This window comes from Puccinia triticina, chromosome 1A, assembly GCF_026914185.1.
Source record: "Puccinia triticina chromosome 1A, complete sequence".
Classification (NCBI taxonomy): Eukaryota; Fungi; Basidiomycota; class Pucciniomycetes; order Pucciniales; family Pucciniaceae; genus Puccinia; species Puccinia triticina.
The window spans coordinates 6,545,298-6,563,020 of record NC_070558.1 but is presented as its reverse complement, the minus strand read 5'-3'; the positions used below and the strand labels follow the sequence as shown (position 1 = coordinate 6,563,020).

Sequence of the window (17,723 nt, the reverse complement as noted above, 5' to 3'; positions counted from 1 at the left end):
CCTCCCATACAGCCCTGTACGCGAGGGTCCGCGTGACACTAGTGGTGTTCTGGTACATCGGGGGGCCATCAAAGGAGAGTGTGTCCTTGTACACAAGCTGCACCACAATGAGCACTGAACTGCACCAACTGAGTGTGCACAGAAGTGCTTGTTCAGCTGTGCCAAAATGGGCACTGAGCTGTGTGCCAGCCAGCCCTGCACTAGCAGATAGAGTAGCTTCAGAGCTGAAACCAGAGCTGTGTTATGTCAGTTGTCATCAACTGACTACTTTTTTTTCCTGGTGCTCTATCTCTAGCTCTACCTCCCCCAAGAATGTGGAGTATTATTTTTTTCCGCCAGAAATGAAAATTTTCACACAATTTTTGGGGACTGTTGCGAGTGAGGTTCAAGTTCCAAATGGCAACTTGAGAGCACACTTTTCATAGGGTTTGGCCACCTGTTTTGCCGAGATTACTTCAGATCATAGCTCCACAATCATTTGAGTCCAAATAAAATTGTGTTTATCAATTGATTGCCACATGTTTTTTTTAATTAGAATATCACAACTTAAATCAGAGAGCATCAAAATGAAATCAGGCTGTTTTGGCAAATGATTGTAGTAGGAGATGTTAACTTTGAATGTATTACAGATTGATGGACAAAATAACCCGCGCCAAGAAAAAGTTTGCGAGTCAAGTCGGCTGTAAAAACAAAACTAACAAAAGCTTCAATGACCTCGTAGTCCTCCTTGCCACCCGTAAGTAGATCCTTGTTGCGTTGCAAAGCCGACTTATAAACCGCAAAGCCCTTCTCAATCGGGTTTAAATCGGGTGAATAAGCCAGAAGATACTGTAAAAGACACCCGCGTGCCTCAACTATCTCTTCGATGCGACCGTGGTGGTGAATCTGTGCGTTGTCCATGACAAGCACACTACAAGGTCCTGGAAAGGGATTCATTGATGGGACCTGACAAAAAAACTTCCATCAGCAAACAAGCCAAGGACAAACAATAAATATATCCTTTGCTGACCAGAATGTGTTCGAGGAAAAATTCAAATGATGCCCGATTCATCGTTTCTTCCTGGACCATGTGCGCTACCAAGCCATCGGAGGCAATAGCTGGGATGACATTGTACTGATGGGTGCTCCTCTCCCGCGGCACCCTTGGGGTTCTCTGGCCAACCGGAGCCCAGCCTCTGGTTTGCATTGCTACCTCAAGCAAGACCCCCAATTCATCTAAGAGAGAAAGAAAGAAAGACCTCAAATTAGAAAAGGTGCCGATCAGTACAGCAGATTGAAATTATGTGCCTGTAGATACCAGATATGAGGTTGGCACACAACTGATCAGCGAGATGTAAAAAGCCCTGGCTTTGGGGTCCTGTCGTGAGTTTACAGTTCTAATGGTCTTTTTGGACATCTTTAGTCGCTTGTGAAGGGTTTTAGAAATAGTTTTTAGGCAGACCGATATCCCATGCTCCTCGACTAAAGCCTGCTGGATTTTGTCGAGATACACAGTGGTTTTTTTGGCAATCATCTTCTTGATGAAATCAAGATCTTCGTCCAGTAATTCAAATGGCCGGCCTTGGGTTTGATACGTGGAGGGATCACATACAACGGCTTGCGTCCTTTCGTACAGACTTGTCCATTGACAAAGAGAGTCTACACTGATTGAAGACGCTAATGAGGTGTTGATCTCATCTAGAGTCTTCCCATCGAGTGCGGCTCTGATAACTGAGTATTTAAACTCTGCAGAGTACTTCCGATAACCCATTTCTACAGATCACAAAAAAAAACCAGTACACGGAGATGAGATTTAGCAATATCTTCTGAATGCTGAATCAAATTGGAAGATACACTCACCAGTTGATCTATTTTTTTCACTGGATGGTTCCAACTGTATGCGGCCAAGGTTTAGCGGGATCGATCGTTGGCGGTATCAATGGTTTGCGGCCGGGGTTGTTGGTGAGCTGAGGAGGTCGGGGGGTGACCAGGGCTTCCGCGCCGGGGGAAAAAAAATTTGGGGGTGAAAAAAATAATTTGGGTCAAAAAAAAAAAATGCACACGCGCGGAAAACAGCAAGCTTTTACACATCAGCTGTACATGCTGAAGCGGGGCGGGGAGCTAACTTAACAAAGTCCCTCCTCTGCGGGGCTGAGTGGGGAGCACAGTGCCGCCGACCGCAGGGAGGGACTTAGACCTTATGTGGGGGTGCTCGCCTGAGAGCATCGGGCAGAAATCTGGTTCAACTTTGAGAGGATGTAGCTCGCTCGTTTTGCGAGCTACATATGAAGTTCCAAGCATTGATGGGTGCGAATGCATCCTGTCTGTCTTTCTATTGACTCCGTTTTTGAAGAGAGTCACTCAAACAAAAAAGCAAAGGAGAATAAAGAGAAAAGCAAATTTCTCCGCTTGGACACGCGGGGCCAGGCACCGCCCAAGAAGAGGGTGGTCTTGAGGCTTGCCACTTTTTTCAAAAATCAGTCAGAAAATCCCTTGATGGTATCTTGATCAGGTGAAGAGCTTAAATAATCAATCATGTATGTATGTCCTTAAGTCCCAATAATGGGGGGGGGGGGGGCAGCGTTGAAGCTGCAGGCTACAAAATTCAAAGAGTGATTTTCCATCACTTTTTGGTGGGTGGTCTCCCACCCAAACCATTGCTTTAGTCCTAAGTCCCTCCCTGCGGGAGGTGTGGCTTTGCCACCAGCCAAACTTAAGCTCCACCCAAATGAGTTACCCCCCGGACCACCACCTGAGCTCTGAACTCCGACCTCCCGCATGGGGAGGGACTTTGCTAAGTTAGGGCAGGGAGTGGTGAGTTCCGTGAAGCTCCGGAAGCGGGACAGCCCAAGTGGGGGCGGTGCAGCCCTGACGGTTTTGACTCTCCAATGGGCCACGCAAGATCCCTTTTGGCCTATTATATGGTGAAACCATACCGGCCAGGCCGTCTCGCCGGTAACCTCATCCCCCCTTTTGCAAAGCACGTGTGTTGCTCCCGGATTGAGGCGAGCCTTTGGAGCTCTTATCTCCATCCATCTATCACCCATCAGCAAGAAAAAAATGAGAGCTGATGCTGATTCATGTAAAAATTGAAGTCAAAAAGTGCCTCCACCGCGGATGACTGAACAAACCCCGAGTCCCAGTCAGCACCACCTTGTGCCGGCTTGGAGACCGTCCCCGGCGGTTTGGTGCATATACCTCAAGCTTCATTGGCCCCGTCGCCAGAGGGTGAAAGCGCAACAATTGACCGGCTTGCCGCTGGAGACACGCCGCAGAAATTTCTTGGCTGTTGGTTCTTTCAAGTTGGACTTGGCCCCGAACTTATCAAAGTCCCTCCGAGGGGGGCCCGAAGGGCCCTCCGCAGGAGGGACTTACACCTGAGCGGTGAAAGCTGGGGTGGCAGGAACAGAAAAGCTGCCTCAATGCCAGGTCTTTATTTTTGAATCAGTTTTAAACCCCCACCTCAAAGGTTTCCTACATGGTGTGTTGCATCAAATGATACCTAAGAAGCATGGCTTCATTCCTATCCTTTCCCCATTCCTTCAGCCCTACATTCTTACTTATCCGGGTGCTTCAAAGGCAAAAATGATCAAGGAATGCACTGGAAACCTGAGAGACCATAAACTCACACGCTCACTGACAGTTGAATGAGGTCAACGTACAAAGCAAGATTAGCTAAGAAAACTGAACATGATGTGTCACCAATCTGTCTAACCTTGAAGGTAAAAAAAGGTTTCAAGCCTATCCGAGGGCGCTTTATAGATTTACTCAACCCTCCACCTAAGAAGGGAGTTGGATGATTTACTGCTCCAATTACAGGTTGAAGAAATTGGATAATAAATTTTTTGAAAATGTGGTCCTCTCCGAAACATGGAGATCTTTCATTTGGTCAAAAAAAAGGAAAGAATTTGCTAAGTTGAGGGAGGGACTGGCGGATTACTGGAAATTTTGGGAATTTGGCAAAAAATCAAGTTCCTCCTGTGCCAACATTCACCGCTTGCGGGCAAGTCCCTCCTGCGGAGGTCGCGCTGCGCGCGACCTCCTCGGAGGGACTGCGTTAAGTTCGACTTGGCCCTCTTCTCAGTTGAGGTCAGGATGGTTGGAGCACCAACTAACGACCCAAATTCAATCTCAAGGCTCAAGCCCTCATCAAGTAAAACAAACAGATCAGAATGTACATTCCGGTTTCATTCCGTGGATTCGCACTTTGGAGAGCAGACAGCAGACAGCAGACAGATAGGAAGTTACAAAACAAACACTGCAGACAAGATGCCGAGCCCCGACTTCTCTCATCCTATGACATGTAAAGAATTCACTGCGTCCCTTTCGGCCAAGCTTCGGAGCGCGGAGAGAACGACGCCTCGGGAGTTCAAGGACAGAAAGTGACGGTATACTGGTGTGTGTAAGGCAAGGAGCGAGTCAGAGATCGCCGAGGAAGATCACAAGGACTTGGGTGGTTTGAGCTTCAGCTTCACTTACGTCTGCGCCCTTGTTGCAAGTCCAGAGCGCGCTTTGGCTGCTTTCCTGTGGCCCTCAGAGAGAAAGAAATAAACAGGATCAGGTTTCTAGCATCATTACACCTGCATATCTCGGGTGGATGGAGTCTTACATCATAGGCATACGCATAAGCATCCGGACATTTGCTGCAAAAGGGTTAGCACGCACATCAGCCAATCAGTTCTGCGTCACACACGCGTAAAGATTGCGGACCCTTTGAAGTAGTTGTAGTGCTTGACTCCGTTCTTGGGGCAGGTCTCCGGTTTGCCGTGGCTGCCGGTGCAGCAATTGGCCGAATTGCCGTGGTTCCCGTCCAAGTTAGCCTGCATAGAGAAAAAAGAACAAAACATGACGGGATGTGTGAAGGCGTGGTTGGTTGAACGGGGGGATAGCGCTGATGCGGACCCGTACCTGGCAGGCAGAGAGACAGCCGATGACTGTGCCCCTTCCGTCCTTGACTTTCATCTTGTCTTCGGGACAGCCCGGGTTCAAGTCTTGCTTGCAGGACGGGGTGGGGCACCCCTTGTTGTTGCTGATCAACACGGGCAAGTTGCTGCCGTCCACGTTCGAGACATCGTAGTAGTCTTTCCCGCCATCGCCGTTCAACTTGAATTCGGCCAGAGTCGCAGGAGCTGGAGAGCAGACGATCCCAGTCCGTGAGTATGTGATAAAGCGCCACCCTCAAGGCGAGTACTCACGAACTCCGGATCCAGTGCGCGCGTCACATACCAAGCCTCCGTTGCAGCCTCCGGTCTAGAGCTCAGACATGGTAAGCACCCCGGGACACTATGATTTCTCCCGCAGAAACAGTCGCCACTCACGGCACACGAAGCAGGGCCTTGTTTAGAGAAGTCGCAGTTTCTTCTGCCCCAGAATCTTCCCGCCCAGCGATCAGGGACCTGGAAGCTCTTCTGGCTGCGCTTGGGGGCCTCCCAGCCGGCTGCTTGGCTCGTGAGCTTGGCTGTTTGTCGGATTCATAAAACCTCAGCATCAAAGGATAGTAACCTGGGCAACATGCCAAATCAACATAGCTAGGACCGCTTACTCGGCGAATCGGGGTTCGTGAAATGCGCTGGCCCTGTGTGTCCAGAAAGTCGTGAAAAGGGTCAGGAAGCATGCCCAGGATCAGATTCCCGAGCAGAAAAACTCAACAGATCGTGAAGGGGCAGTTGTTTCTGATGGTGAAGGTCCTGGCAAAGATGCCCGAAGCTAAGCACAACTGGGCGATGGAGACTGCAATGAATTGTTTCATGATGTCGAGGAGGTGGATGGGAAGTCTTATTGGACGAGGTTGTGTCTTCTGGTGGTGACTAGAGGAGCTGGCTGAGGAGGTGATGGGAAGACAGCCAAAACGGAGCAAACCAGCCTCTATTTATACGCGATTCTCTCGGCCTTGAGCGCCTCTGAAGACGCCCTGCTCCTGCAGGCCAGCGCTGGACTCAGCTACCAACCCTCAGCGGGGCGATTCAATCCTAGGGACCGGCGGGCTTGTCCGCGCGAATTTCCCAAGAGACTGCACTCTGAGTTGCATGTCTTTTACACAGCAGAAATTCGGGCAGACCATATGCCGCGTCCGGCCATCCTTCAGTCCAAGGCCCTCCCCCTGCATGACCCTTGGGGTACACGACCTACAACCCCAGCCTTGGGGACTATAGCTTAAGACCACAGCACAGTGGCTTCGGAGTGGCTGCCCAATTTTCGAGGCTCCTTTCCGACGCCAGGCTATGCACTCATCCATGACCACCCGTGAGATAAACTCCAGCTCGATATGGCGCCGGCCGGCCAGGCTTTTAGGGCACGGGCTGGTGAGCACCAGGCAGGCTCCTTAATGACTTCGGCCATTAATTGATTCCAACCAAGCCGACATACAGAAATAAATCTTGTTCGATATCAATCATTTCCTTATATCGCCAAGTAGATGATCAGGACAGTGTGACGGATGCATGCATAAAAAGATGTAAATTTGCCCAGCTGGGAGGCTCTGTGCCCAGCAGCAGCTGATGCAGGTCTCCACCGCCCCGCATTTCCGGGGAAAAAGGAGCAAGCATTGCAAGCTGCAGGGAAATTCCCGATAGACTCGAAGATATAACCAGGAAAAGCGCCTATCCAATGGATGATACTTGATGCCATAAGGGGTGGGAACAAGAAGAAGTTATGTACATACAGACAGCGCTGTTGGCGACGACAGTGACGGGCGCCTCGCCTTCGCCCATGCCGGCGCCGCGCGACCGGGCCCCAGACAAGCCGGGCTTGCGGCGTTTAGGGGTGCCGCTACTCAGAGTCTGTTGGCGGGCTTTGTGCTCGCACATAACGGGCGTCCCTTCGGGCCGCCGCGGCGCTGCTGCGACGGCGCCAGAGGCTGGCGGATATGGGGGGGAGCCGGCACACGTTCTCGCACAGAAGCATCTCAGGGGGGACGTGCCGGGATGGCCGTGTGCCTGTGCGCGGGCAAAGTGGGCCGCTCTTTGAGTGGCCGGATGGGCAGGGCCTGGTGGGCACCCAACAGGCGACACAGCGACGGGGCTGTGTCGCTGCTTTGCGTGTCGCGCCCGGCGGGGCTCGGGCCCGACACGGCAGTTGACGGCAAGCAGCAAGGAGAAACGTCTTGCTGGCGGCAGGAGGCAGGAGGCGGCCAGGCGGCAGGGCCAGCCAGACGCATCGGCCACCTGCGTACATCCAAAGGCACACATCGTTGCAGATACACAGTACGCCATCAAGGTAAGACGATAAATAAACCCGGGGGAGGAGAATGCGAAGACGACTCGGACAACAAAAACAACAGAGCACAGGGGGTTGCGGGGAAAGAGATGGGCGACGGGCACGGCGCGGAAGCGGGGTGGGCCGATGGTATTTTTGCGCCCGGGTCAGATAAGAATGACGAGGCCCCGAGCGTCGGGGATGGCGATAGAGGTGCTGGTAGGAGAGGGCAGACGCAAGCGAGAGGAAGGCCGAGAGAAAGACGATGCAGAAGAAGACGAGAGGGCGAGGACGGGCAAGAAAGAGGGGTCAAGCGGCGTTTGCGGGGAGCTCGACGGGACACCGGAAGTCGTTGAGGATCGTGCGTTCCTCGAAGGTTCCGAGCCTGCCCTTGAGCGACCATTGGACGATGATGCCGATCTGGAGGGTGGGCCGGTCCTCCTTGCCGGGCCACTTGTGGCCACAGGCCTCGTGCCAGGCCGTCCAGACGGGATCCTTGCTCGAGCTAGCCCTACAAAAGACGCACCGGCAGGGGATCAGAGAGGAAGTGTTTTGGGGGCGAGCGAGGGGGGACAGACGAGTATCGGAAGGCGAGGTCGACGGCGAACGGGGTGTAGTCCTTGGTGTCGATGGCGACGGACTGGGTGGTTGTGCCGCGGGCGACCTCGACGGGGGCGGCTGCGGACGAGAGGTCCTTGATGATGACGGAGATGGCTTGGGTGCGGGGACGGACGTGGGAGGTCTTGGCTTGCATGGCGAGGTTGATCCTGGCGGCGAAGGCGAAGCGGACGGGGTCGAGGGTCTGGAAGCTCAGCCCGGGGCCGCTGTCGCCCTCGAAGGTCTGAGCGTTGTTGTAGGCCAGCTCGGGGACCCGGGGGACGAGGAAATAGGCCAGCAGCGTCGCCCTGTGTGTGCAGCCCCTTCTCAGCTTTCCCCAAGACACAGAGAGAGAAGGGGGGTGGGGACGTACAGGAGCAGCAGGACGAGCAAAAGGCCGAGGGCCATGAAGCGGGAGAACCAGCCGCCGAGGCGGCGTCTGCCGGCGAGGAAGGCTCTGAGCCCGGCGCCGACGGCGGCCTGGGTGAGGAGGAGCTTGTGTTTGCGGCCGCGCCACTTATGTTTATTGGCGAGGGAGTCCTTGCCCTCCCAGTGCTTGTCGCGCCGGGACTCGTCCTTGGTCCAGTCGTCGCCGAGCGCGGGCATGTGGACGAGGTCGGCGGGGGCGGGCTTGTAGGCCGTGTTGGAGTGCTGGATGGGCGGGTGCTCCTCGGGCGGGTAGCGGCAGACGGGCGCGGCCCGGGGCGGCTGCTGGGCCGGGGCCATGCTGTGAGGCTGGGCGCCGGGCGTGGAGGGTGCGGAGGTGGCATCGGCATAGCGCGCATGCGAGGCCTGGTCTGTTGCGAGATGCTGGTCAGTGAGGGGTTTGAGAGAGAAAGGGCGATGGGGGTACCTTTGTAGACTTGGAAGCCCAGGCCGTCGTCGTCGCTGGCGCTGCCGTGCTCGTCGTCGTCGTCGTCGGAGTCTGCGCCGAAGGCATGCTGGGTGTGTGCTGTTCGGCCGGGGTGGGTGATGAGTTCCTGGTGTGAGCTGGCCCTGTGTGCGTCCATCGTGGTTCGTGGAGGGTGGAGTGCTGGGCTGCGACTTGCCGAGGAGCGGGAGTTGTGTGTGCATACCGAGTTCGGCAGCCGTCTGTAAGTTAGCGAGATGAGCCTGCACCGCCTTCTGCCCCGCTGGCGCCCGCTCCGTCCTGTTGCACGCACTCTGACACTCGCCGCAGTCGCGCCATCTCCCTCATCCCGGACCCTGAGGCCTTGTGAATCATCATCTTCTTTGTCTCTCGTACACCTGGTTCTCCACACCCCCACCCACCCCCCCAACGACGCAAGATGATGAAGCGGACACTCCGAGGCCGACGGACGCCGGGGCTGGTCCGGCAGGGCTCGTCGCGTGCGGCGGACGGGCTGGCGGAGAGTCTGGCGATGCTCCAGCGGCGCCACCCGGAGGCAGTGTGAGCCGAGCAGCGCCCGAAGCCGAGCAGCCCGAGACTGACGCCCTGGCACTGGGCAGGCTCCAGCTGCCCTTCTGGCCCCGCCCCGCCCAGCCCGGCTTCCTCGCCCTCGCCGCCTTCCAGGCCGACATCCTCGCCATCGGCGACGGCGCCGGCGGCAACCCGGCGATCGCCCGGATCCGCTTCCAGTGGTGGAGGGACGCCATCGACGGCTGCTTCCACCCCCCCCAGGTCGGCGTGCCCCCCCTCTCTGCCTACACACACTCCACGCTCGCTGACATCCTCTCTTCTTTTTTGCTGCCCAGCACACCTCCCATCCGCTCATCCAGGCCCTCCAGCCGCTCATCGCCCAGCACAGGCTGTCCAAGTACTACTTCACCCGGATCATCAACGCCGCCGTAAGTGCCCTCCCCAGCCAGCGCACACCCCTCGCTGACCCAGCGGGCCCTGCAGGAGTCCCACTGCCTCGACCCGCGCTTCGCCCACCTCGACGCCCTGGCCGCCCATTCGCGCTCGACGACCTACGCGGGGCTGGCCCTGCTGGCCCAGCTGCTGACGAGCACCGCCGGGCCGGCCGACGTGCCGCTGGGCACGCTCGACCACGCTCTGGCCCATCTGGCCACCTTCCTCACCGTCGTCCGGCTGCTCAAGCGCATGCCCTTCTACGTCCGCCACCGCCAGACCCACATCGTGCCCCCGGAGCTGCTCGAGTGTCCCGACGAGGCCCTCCTCCGCCTCTTCTCCCCCCGCCGCCCGGCAGACGAGGAGCTCCAGCAGCCCGCCGCGCGCTCGCTCCTCAACCTCGTCTTCCTCGCCTGGTCCGAGCTCGTCGCCGCCAGAGAAGTCATCTCCCTCGACCCCTCCCACCGACACTCCGCCCCCGCCGACTTCAGAGCCCACAAGAACGCCGCAGCCATCCACAGCCACATCTTCTCCCGCCGCGCCCCTCTCGCCAGAGCCTCCGTCCAGCCCGGCCTCGTCCCCCTCTTCCTCGCCGCCGTAAGCTGCCCCCCATCTCACTCAACCCCTCCTCGTACTCAACCCCCCCTCCCCCCTTTTTTTTTTTGGTGATCGTGCAGACTCCGGCGAGGAGCCAGCTGTCCAGGATCTCCAAGATCATCCTCCACGCCGGAAACACCGACAAGAACGGCCGGAATCGGATCGGCGAGCTGATCGACGGCGTGGCCCGGAAGCCCGACTGGACCGTGCCCTTCAAGCTCTGGTTCGACTACTGCTTCAACAAGCTCTAGTCCCCTACTCTCTCTCTCTCTCTCAGTCCACTAAGATCGCCTTCTGCCATCGTCTAGTACCAGCCATCCGTCCCCTAACTAACTGGGCCGCGAAGCCAAAAAATAAACCCCCCTTCCCTGCCAGAAACTGCGCCAATCCAGCAGCCTTCCCGGCCCGAGAAAAGCCCCGCCCTGTTTTTGATTGCGTCCTGCATCCTGTCCCCTCCCCCCGCCCCTACTCTCCCCGGACCGCGGGAGGGCAGGGCAGGACGGAGAGGACGCTCCACATGAGCCAGGGCCTGGCGACGAGTCTTTTTTTGGGGGCGGGCTGTATCCTCCCGGGATCTGCAGAGACAGGGAGAGGGGCCCTGGCCCACCCGGCTTTATTCCTCCCCCCCCCCCCCCCCCCCCCCCCCGGGACATGTGGAGTGTCGTTTCGGGGCGCCGTGGTGGCCGCTCAAGCTCATACGCTCCACCGGCCGTGCACCGGGCTGGGACATGTCGTCTTCGGCAGCGCCGTCGCACAAAAGCACGTCCGGTAAGCCACTCAAGAAACAAGATACACACGGCGGTGGAGCGCAGCGTATCGATGTGCGGCCATTGTGTGTATCGGCATGCTTCGCCCGAGCGGGCGTTTGAGCGTGCAGAGGGACGGGGACAAGTGGGTCTGGAATACCGCGCAGTGCGCACATTATCATGCAAAGAAAATTCAACTCAGGTTCTGCTCGTGTGTTCTGACTCGACATAGCATGCTTGTTCGCTTCTCATTGTCGCTGTGCGGAAGCCCGCGGAGTGGACTGAACGACTAGCCTCTCCGCGCCAATCTGACACTTGTCCCTAGGATGTTGGGCTGGGCGGTCTCTGGTGGGAGACAAATCACGGTAATTTGTTCGAAAAGTTTATGCACGAAATGACAGAGGAATCAATCAATGGATTAATATGAAATAGCTACTCATTTCTGCGGGTCTTCTGAGCAGTGCTGGCGTCGATACAACTGCGTTTCTATGCATAGATGGTTGGTCTGGGGGACCAATGAAGGGTGATTATTCGAAGAATCCGCTAACAAAACAATAAGGTAGGATGAATGAATAGAAGATAAGACCCAATTTTGGGTTGAGAAGGATGAGGTAGGACAGCTCGCTGCCCAGGTTTCGGTCGTCCGGATCGCCTCTTGCTGCGAGTCTTCAACTGGCAGCCTTTGCCTGGCGCAAGAAGGATTCCATGACTTGGAGGATCACCGGGATCTGTCGCAAGTGTGTTTTCTCGAACTGGGCGATGTCGGCACTCCACTGGAGGCGCAGTTGGGGCGTTTGGTCGAGTTGGTGCCGGCGCAGGTAAGCTTCGGAAGCCAGCGCATTGAGCTGTCGCCGCGATTTGTCGGTCAGACGTGCGTATGGGGTTCCGTCCAATCGCGCGTCCGCCGCTTTGAGCGGCTCCAGGTAAAAGACAGACAGGCGTTCGTCGAAGTTGGGCAGACTATGGAGCACACTCCGCTTGTCGGTTCGAGCTGGGACAGGAAGCCAAATTCGGCCCGAAGATGGAAACGGAAGATTGTTAGTTACACTCGTCTAGCGTCCGGCTTTGGCCACTGCACTACTTACCCGCGGGGTGTGCTCCGGGTTGCGGGATTTTGATTTGACTCAAAAACTTGTCCATCTCTGATTTGTATTGCACCTTGGGAAGCTCGAAATGTGGCAGACGAGCCTGGATGTAGGCCTTGAAGAGCATTTCCTTGTGGTCGGAAAGCTTGGCAAGCTTCCTCACCTCTTGCGGGTCGAATACCCTCAGTGCTGGAAGAAACTCGTACTTTGGAGGATTTTGAAACAGGCCGGGTTTGAAGTACTCGGACTCGGCCTGCTTGTGAAGCTTTTCAACGTGCAACTGGGCGAGGTGTTCGGTGGTCCTTGCGACAGTTCCCGGCGGGTTTCCTTCCGAGGGGGCCAGTGTTTTTAACAGGTCATTTTCCAGATTCGTCATCAGTTGTCTCGTGAAATCTTCCTTCGTCCCGAGCGCATTCAGAAACTTTTGACGAGACAGCCCGCCGGGTGGATTCAGTTGCTGTCGAGTCGATTGATCAATTATGCCTTGTTTGTGCAAGTTTTCAACAAATGGCCGTTCGACATCGTAATCGGGCTTGAGGGCTTCGTTTCTGAAATCTTGCAATTCTTCTGACACTTTACTTCCTGCTTCGGAGCGGCTTTCGATCCAAGTCAGGGCCTCCGCCAACTTTGCGGGATCTGATGAAGCCTGTTCGAGGCTTTTCCGGTCTGCCTTGTCCAAGAAGGCAAGCAGGCCTGAATGATTTTCAAAGGCAGAGCGTAAACGGACTTGCTCGTCGGGAATACCCTTCAGCTGTTCAAATAACATGGACGGAGTCGCCGACGAGCCATAGAAATCCTGAAAGAGCTTTTCGCGCCACGCAATGTCTTCTTTGCTGGTGCTTGCGAAGATCGATTTTAAGAAAGGTTCCAACTCTAACGGCTTGTTGAGCGCGACAGAAAGTGGCTCTTGAAGTTCATTCACGAGAAGAGTCCTGGCTGCTTGGCTTACAGAATCTAGCATTGCACCAAATCCTTCCGCTATCGTCCAGTCGTGCAAGAGTTCCTCCAGTGGGATACTGGAAGGCGTGTCTCGCAAAAGCTCCCCCAAAGGCGTCAGAGGCGTCTTGACTGGAGATAATGGAAATTCGGCACCTTGCGCTAACTGAAGCTGGGCAGTTCGAGCTTGAACAAAGAACTTCTTGCCCCAGTAGGGCTGGCGAGGATTCCTATCGTGATAAAAAGATGGGAAATACTGCAGTGAGTCCGTGGACGGGAAATATCCTTTCGGCTGCTCCTGCCATTGTGTAAGCTGAGGTTGGAGATCTTGAATAACATTCCGACAACGTTTGTCATACTCCGCGAGGTAATTCTGGCGGTTCAAGTTTGAGAGTGCGATGTTCAGCCGATTCTCAGTAACGCCTTCGGCGGAAGTTAATCCCTGGGAAAGTTTGATAGGTTGCGATGTCCATCGTTGGCGCAGATCTTCAAGATCATAGTCCAATTTATATCGTGACTCCAATCTTGCCAAATAGTCTTTATACTCAGATTTTGCAGGTGGGGACTTGTACGGGTTGACGGGCGGGGATAGTTTTTTGTCGAGCCGCTTGGCCAAGGTGTTTGCGTCTAGTACCTCTTTATCGTTCAGCTTGAGGGCTTGGTGTGTAGCAAGTAAACCGGAGAGTTGATCTCTTACTTCGGCTGACGAAAAGGAGAGTGATTCAAATCACCAACTGAAGGGAAACAAAACTTTGGGTGGGCCGTCAAGTGAGAGAAGCAACATGACCACTTACTATATCTTTGTAATTCTTCTGGGGTGGCAGGGCGAAGGAATCGCATTCTCTGCAGTTCCAAATGTGGTCAGTGACAGCTAAAAATATGCTCATGTCGCGTGCAACATGATGAATGCATCGCTTACAATTTTGTAACCTGCAACATTGAACCAAGCAAGGCTAGTCCCGTCAAGCGGCTCAAAACATTAGCCGGGAAGTATATCAAGTGGACAAATCTTCAAACATTTGCTTACACTTGGTAGAGGTTTTTTTGTATGCGCTTAAAGTACTTTTTTAACGTGAGTTTTGATTTGTTAACCTATGCGAGTCGAATTGCATGAGTTTCATCTATCGGTGATTACGTTTGGCAGAAAGCCTGGAGCCCCAGGTTGAATCACACTTACGATTGTCAGTTTAGGCTTCGACTGAGGCGCAGGCTCTTGGGACGAAAATGCCGAGTCAGTGCCGCGTGCTGGTCCTCCCGTTTTTTGTGGTGACTCTGCTCCCGACTTTGCCTCGTTGAGTTGGATCAAGGGTTCCACGTCCGACCTTGCTTCGTTGAGTTGGATCAAGGGCTCCACTTCCGAACTTGGCTTATTGAGTTGGACCACAGGGGAGGGAGGGGAGGAATATTTGGGAGAAGAACCGGTATGTATTGGCTGAGTAGTAACATGATTGGTGACCGGAGGCGTAGGTGTTGGCAATGGGGGAGGGAATGGCAAAGACTCCTGAGGGCCAGTGCTTTGCGCATCGCTTGCTCCGGGCGGTGGTCCTCCAGTTTTTGCTGACTCCACTTCGGAAGTAGTGACTTCCGACCTTCCCTCGTTGAGTTGGGTCAAAGGGGAGGAATCCGTGGGCAGAGAAACGGAATGTATTGGCTGAGTAGCAGGTATTGACGTTGGGGGAGAGAGTGCCAATGCCTCTTGGGGGTCAGTGCCTTGCACATTGCTTGCTCCGGGCGGTCGTCCTTCAGTTTTTGGGAGTTTTGACTCCACTTTCGACCCTGCCTTCTTGAGTTGCTTTGCGGGGGAGGAATTCTTGGGGAGCTCCTGTACTTCCGGCCATACGTCGTGCAATGGAGTCAATGATTCTGCGGCGAGCGCGCGCGGGTAAAGACGGCCGGCATGAACAGCCTCATAAGCTGCAAGAAAGTAAATGAATCGAATAAGTGTGAGCGATGACTTAGAAGACGGCATCTTGGAAAAGCACCAATGATAGACGGAACGGAAGCGGCGCAAACTCGACGGCAGATATAACTTACTGGCCGCGCCGAAAAGGAAGTTTGGAACGCGAAGCTCTCCACATACACCCTACGAACAGTATCCATCATTGTCGTAGAAGTGAGGGGCAGTGCCCTTGAGGTTCAGGCGGGCAGAATTCTTAAAACGTGAAGTCAAGACACGTAAGACATCGATATGCATGCGATTTTCTATAACGAGGACGTGGGCATAATGAGTCACAAGAATTCAAAAGTGGATGAAACAGTGTGAAACTCTGTAATTTTCCTTCCTTTCGATTGCCTCAAACATGGATACATATCTATGTTGACGGACGAATACCATTGAGGAGGAACTGATCATGAAACTCGGCGGGCAAAGGCCCTGGATGTATTCCACCACGGAGGAACTTGAACTGACTGTTTGTAATTGCACAAGGCATCTTCCTACTCTACCTTAACTTAGTCTCACTCCATAATCAGATTCGGGGGGTCCTTGCGGAACCAAACTTAACTTAGTCCAAAGGTGGAGGTGCTTCAACGTCTCCAAGGGAGGCCGGACTTAGTCAAGTTACAGAAGAAACAAGGGATGGCAGTCCAATTCAAATTTTTGGCTTCCTCCCAAAATGTATTTCTTTTCCTCTGTGATTAGTTCCATTTGAGTTCTAGCTGAATCCTGGATGAGTTCTGGTTGCTTTCTGGATGAGATACTGACAAATTCAAAATAGTTTACAGATTGGTTCCATAATTGATCATTTTTTGTCACACTAAACTCACTAAAGGCCTTCAGCACAGTTATGGAAAAAAATTACTGCATGGCACTCTCTGGAGAGTGTATCAAAAGATCACCTAGTGATAACATGTAGCACAAATGAGAAAATTGTAGATAAGTTGTTACCTGATAAGGTAGATCAAGCTCATCTGGGCACTTAGCCCAGTCCTGCTTGGCATTTGCCACACAAGCTTGAGCATTTGCACAGGGGGCTTGATTGGGTGTTTTCTGTGGGGCCCAAATCTTGGCACAGAGCCAAGCCCTGGGTGAGCCTACACAGCTGCTGGGCCAATTGCATCCATTGGCTTTGAGCTGCTCCAGCCACCTATCACCCCTCACAAACACATAACAAATACCAACACAGCTAGCAGGCCTCTTGAGTATGGTGAGGAGAACTGTTTCTTTTCTCTGTTCACCTTTTTTCATCTCTTGACCATTTTTTCTTCCTGTTAATTATTTGTTGTTGACCAGAAGTCAATCATGCATGATCAGAGATCCTGTTATGTAGCCAGGTTGATGAAGATACAGGCAGACAGGGTGAATACTCTGCAGTTATGCAGAGTGATACACCCCTGAGCTGTGGGGTGCATTTATCAGTGTGCCAGCCCATGGTGGTGCATTGCTTGTTGTGTGTGGCACCCTTTCTTGAGCATCGACCAAGCAGGACTTGTCCCTGGACACCCTAAACTTGGCTATGTGCCAAATGGGCCTTGTGTCTAGGCCACGGGCACTTGGGGCTTGGCCTGGGCATGCAAGCTTTTTGATTTATGCCTGGAACTTGGGCAAGTACCCAGACAGGCTTGATTCACCAAAATGAATTATCCCACTTTCTTAAATCCACAAAATCCTAAACCTCTGGATCTAAGTTTTGGGGTGTTTTTTTAAAAAGATAATGTACAACAAAAAATAGTGCACACAACAGTTAAACAAAGGCACAAGTTGAAAATCCCCAAATGCCCAAAGGCCCTGTGGATGACCCTCCAGCTGTGCCATAGCAATAAGCAAAAGTGGGCTGGTTGTTAAAGGTGTCCAGGGAGGACCTAATAACGTGGTCAGGGGGTAGGAAAAAAACAGATCTCCTGGGGGGAAAAACCAGTGCAACTTGCTCTGCTTTAAAAAAACATGCTGGGATGCCACCAGCACTCAATGCTGGACACCCCCAACCGCACGTTGCTGGTGCCCTGCTTGTTATGTACAAGTTGCCAGTGCTACCATCACCATACTGACCTGCTTCCAACAACATTGATGTCCCTTCTACTATTGTCACCACTATCCTTTGCAGTCCAAGTTGTGAGGGCTCTTAAACTAGGCTGGTCCAGTATCACTCACTGTCTCCATGCACATACTGATATAGGATCAGTCATTTAGCCATGGCCACACGTGGCCCCCGCTGCTGACGCCACTTCTTCTGGTCATCCTCCGCAACTGTTAGCAGACAAAGTCCATCCAACAACAATAACAAAATTAGCAACCCCCAACCTTGTCAGCCTGTAAGTAACTAACCATGTCTGAGAGGGTTGTTACTAGCAATATGATAGTGTAAAGTGCCAAGGATGGGCCAATGGGTTTGTGGTAAGACCTGTAAAAGGTTTCACTCTATCAGTAATCTTGACTGAGAGGCTTGCTCAATGAAGGAGCATCCAGATCAACACAAGGTGTTAATAGGCATCCAAGGAAGAACTTGACTTGGGTACGTGGTTTTACCTACACAAAGGTAAGGGTAATCAAGAGTTGATGTTATTCCTGAATTGAAAGATGGGTGAGAATGAAAGCACTGTTTAACTATAGTATGGGTTAAACTTTGCTGTAATAATATTCTGAGGGATAAAGAGTCCTGGGGGGCATGTTTATATAGAGGGAAAAAGAGCAGGAGGGAAATTGAGGCGCTGGGAGGCGCTTCAGGACCAGGGGGGAACTGGAAGCGCTCAAAGCAAGAGGATCCTCATGAAGATCAACATTCAAAATGATCAGGGCAGTGTAATGATCAGTACTGATCCCAGATCAGTAGCTGTGTA

General features: G+C 53.6%; 4 protein-coding genes across 4 annotated transcripts; 1 reads left to right on the top strand and 3 right to left on the bottom strand.

Annotated features, from left to right (window-relative positions):
• Positions 1-4,348: 4,348 nt before the first annotated feature.
• PtA15_1A721 (uncharacterized protein) lies at positions 4,349-5,728 on the bottom strand (the record flags this gene model as incomplete). Its single annotated transcript, XM_053165778.1, has 9 exons — positions 4,349-4,372; positions 4,459-4,503; positions 4,589-4,622; positions 4,690-4,799; positions 4,888-5,108; positions 5,175-5,229; positions 5,298-5,437; positions 5,522-5,554; positions 5,629-5,728. 9 exons carry the CDS (start codon positions 5,726-5,728, stop codon positions 4,349-4,351), a joined length of 762 nt encoding a protein of 253 aa, XP_053016935.1.
• A 1,754-nt stretch (positions 5,729-7,482) lies between these two features.
• Positions 7,483-8,780, bottom strand: PtA15_1A720 (uncharacterized protein; the record flags this gene model as incomplete). The annotated part of the gene is made up of 4 exons (XM_053165777.1): positions 7,483-7,684; positions 7,752-8,078; positions 8,144-8,567; positions 8,624-8,780. The coding sequence occupies 4 exons, from the start codon at positions 8,778-8,780 to the stop codon at positions 7,483-7,485; spliced, it is 1,110 nt and encodes a 369-aa protein (XP_053016934.1).
• Positions 8,781-9,059: 279 nt separating this feature from the next.
• PtA15_1A719 (uncharacterized protein) lies at positions 9,060-10,431 on the top strand (the record flags this gene model as incomplete). Its single annotated transcript, XM_053165775.1, has 5 exons — positions 9,060-9,181; positions 9,241-9,412; positions 9,487-9,579; positions 9,635-10,180; positions 10,261-10,431. The coding sequence occupies 5 exons, from the start codon at positions 9,060-9,062 to the stop codon at positions 10,429-10,431; spliced, it is 1,104 nt and encodes a 367-aa protein (XP_053016933.1).
• Positions 10,432-11,594: 1,163 nt separating this feature from the next.
• PtA15_1A718 (uncharacterized protein) lies at positions 11,595-15,141 on the bottom strand (the record flags this gene model as incomplete). Its single annotated transcript, XM_053165774.1, has 7 exons — positions 11,595-11,917; positions 12,012-13,649; positions 13,742-13,790; positions 13,867-13,900; positions 13,975-14,039; positions 14,125-14,861; positions 15,039-15,141. The coding sequence occupies 7 exons, from the start codon at positions 15,139-15,141 to the stop codon at positions 11,595-11,597; spliced, it is 2,949 nt and encodes a 982-aa protein (XP_053016932.1).
• Positions 15,142-17,723: the final 2,582 nt, after the last annotated feature.